The sequence below is a fragment of the Gossypium hirsutum genome, chromosome D13 (assembly GCF_007990345.1).
Source record: "Gossypium hirsutum isolate 1008001.06 chromosome D13, Gossypium_hirsutum_v2.1, whole genome shotgun sequence".
NCBI lineage: Eukaryota > Viridiplantae > Streptophyta > Magnoliopsida > Malvales > Malvaceae > Gossypium > Gossypium hirsutum.
In genome coordinates, this window is record NC_053449.1 from 48,137,965 (window position 1) to 48,140,715 (window position 2,751).

At 31.4% G+C, this 2,751-nt stretch overlaps 1 protein-coding gene across 1 annotated transcript; it reads right to left on the reverse strand.

Moving 5' to 3' along the window:
• Nucleotides 1-412: 412 nt before the first annotated feature.
• LOC121225096 (nuclear transcription factor Y subunit B-3) lies at nt 413-1,713 on the reverse strand. The gene has a single exon (XM_041109003.1). It carries the CDS (start codon nt 1,279-1,281, stop codon nt 763-765), a length of 519 nt encoding a protein of 172 aa, XP_040964937.1. The 5' UTR covers nt 1,282-1,713; the 3' UTR covers nt 413-762.
• Nucleotides 1,714-2,751: the final 1,038 nt, after the last annotated feature.

Genomic DNA, 2,751 nt, shown 5'->3' on the forward strand with positions numbered 1-2,751 from the left:
TGATTATTTAAAATTTTTTACAACATTGTGGGTAAGAATGAGAAAATAAACAAGGGAGAAAGTAAAAAATACTAGAAATATTAAAGGCGAATTTTGCAATTATACATTTTATAGTATTTTACCTATAATTATATAAGTTATACTTCAAATAGAACATTTAATTGTTAACTAGTCACTAGTGTTGTGACAAATAATGCATTTAATTAAAGTCAATGCAAGTCACACCAATTTGAATGTAATTAAAAATATTACAATGTTTATAAAATTAAATATATTGAAAATAAATTTTTATTCAACAATTTACAAAAAAAGAGTATATTTTTCCTTTATAATAACTATTTTTTCCAATAAAAAAAAAGTAAAATCTAGTAAAACAAATAAAATTTGAGGAATATGATTCTATCGATTATCATTTAACAAAATAAGAAAATCCCCGAATTATTATTCAACACATAATTTTTTAATTATTTCCTTTTTATAGTAAGTAAACCCTAAATTCAAAACCCTAATTCTTAAAGGCTTAACATCACTCCAATTTTGTAGATACAAGCTAGTACTAAACCTCAAATCAAGGGTGTGAAAAGTGAAAGCAGACACTACCTTCTCCTCAAACATACAAGCTATCACAACCGTGCACGTGTCCCAATAATAAATTAGCAAGGTCTTATCCCCGGCCCAACCCAGTATGCCGAACCGAAACCAAACCAGATTTTCTTTTATCAAATTAATAACAACCATACACGTGTGAGTCATGAAGAAACTCTACCTTGGGCCCTGGCCCATCTGATGAAACCCACCAGAACCATACACATGGCCTTGATGCTGCTGGTGTACCATCATCCCATACATCCCACTAGAACCAGCAGGAGCAGCAGCACCGACGCCTCCAGCAAGAGGCGCGTCTTTATCACGTGCTACGGCGGTCTTCTCCCCTTCCATCTCCCTAAACCTCTGCAAGTAAACCTTCAAAGGCTCGACGTAATCTTCGAAACCTAAGGTAGTCATGGCCCACAGCAGATCGTCACCGTTGATGGTCTTCCGCTTCTCCTTTTGACACTTATCGGAGGCTTCCCCGGTGATGAAACTGATGAACTCCGACACGCATTCCTGGACGGTCTCTTTAGCTTCCTTGGAAATCTTGGCGTTGGCGGGCAAAGCCTTTTTCATGATCCTGCTAACGTTAGCGATTGGCAAGAACCTGTCTTGCTCTTTCGGGGAAGAAAGATCTGCGTTGGATGCGTTGTTTGGACCTCCTCCCGACTCAGTGTCTGAGTCCACCATCGCCTTCAATTCTCAAAGTTCAATAAGGTATTGGGATATAGAGCTTTTACAGTGAAAAAGAGCAGTTGAAGTTGAATATATATGTATAGTACTAGGAGTAAGAGGGTATTGTTAGCTTGTAGTGGGGATTTTGGTGAGATTTAAAGAGTAGGGAAAAGCCCTAGAAGGTTGTTGAAATGGAAAAATGAGCTGAGTCGAGTCTAGATGGATTTAAAGAAGGGGGAAAAAAGAGATAATTTTCTGGTTTTCTTGAAAGTGAAACGCTTCAACTAAAGAGATTTGGCATTTGTGGATATGGGATATTGTGTGTGTGTTGTACTTTTACTTACTCGTTGAATAAAAATCATGATTGTTGGACTACATTCAACTCAGTGGGGAGGGTTTAACTGTTTCTGCATCCCAATATCTATACATATATTATTACTTTTAAGTTGAGCAAAAAAATCTATTATGGATACGACTGTATTTAGAAAAACTCTTCTTTTAAATCCATTAATAATTACATTAAATGTAAATTTATGGGATTAAAAATATGAAATATACTACAATTATTTATCATGGTGTATCATTACTCTTGAGTTGATATTTCAAGATAAAGTTTTCGTTTAGTGATAAATTTTAAATTTTATCGACCCAAATGTAATGGGTTCAAGTCTCATTGCATCATATGCAATTTTTTTAAATAATATAATTTATTTTAAATATAAAAGAATATTTTCGTAATTTTTTTAATTGAGTTGGTGCTTGATTTATTCGTGACATCAACGATTTAAATAATTGCACAATATATATTTACTAGTTGGGTGAACAAATTTAATAAAAATTACATATTAAAATTAAATAACAAAATGATGAAATTAAAAGTTTAAAACTTAAAATCGTATCATAATATTATTTTACTAAAAACATGAAAAAATATAATCTTATTAAAATTTGTTTTTTAACGATATTATTAATATTTTTTATTTGGTAAAATAAAGATATTTAATCATTTTTAATTATAAAAAGTATTTGGATGTTAACGTAATAAAAAATATCTGAGAAGCTTCCTATGACTTCAACTTTACCAATATATAAAATATAATTGTAGCTTTTTTTTTTATTCAGCTCCTTTTAGAGGTTAACTGCTTTGGATAATGATATATTGAAGTGGAGACGTTTTCAGATTTTTTTTTAAAGAAAATCAATGTCATTTTTGCTTTCTAAAACCTAATCCAAACGCTACGTGGTTCAGTCTGCACCCTTTTTCCCGAGAAGATGGGATCTAAGCACTAAATTATCAATAAATGTCGAATTTTTTTTAAAACTATCACATTAGATCATTTTTTAGAAGAATTGTGAGAATAGTCTGATTTACAAAAACATTTGAAATTCAAAAAAATGCGTATACTTGTAAGTGTTTTTAGGTAATTTGAAAAAAAAAACGTTTCAGCTAAAAATGTTTTCTATCATATCAGCATTAAAAGTGGC

Excerpts from the sequence above, each read along its gene's own strand:
- LOC121225096 (XM_041109003.1), bottom strand. The coding sequence starts at position 1,281 with ATGGTGGACTCAGACACTGAGTCGGGAGGAGGTCCAAACAACGCATCC.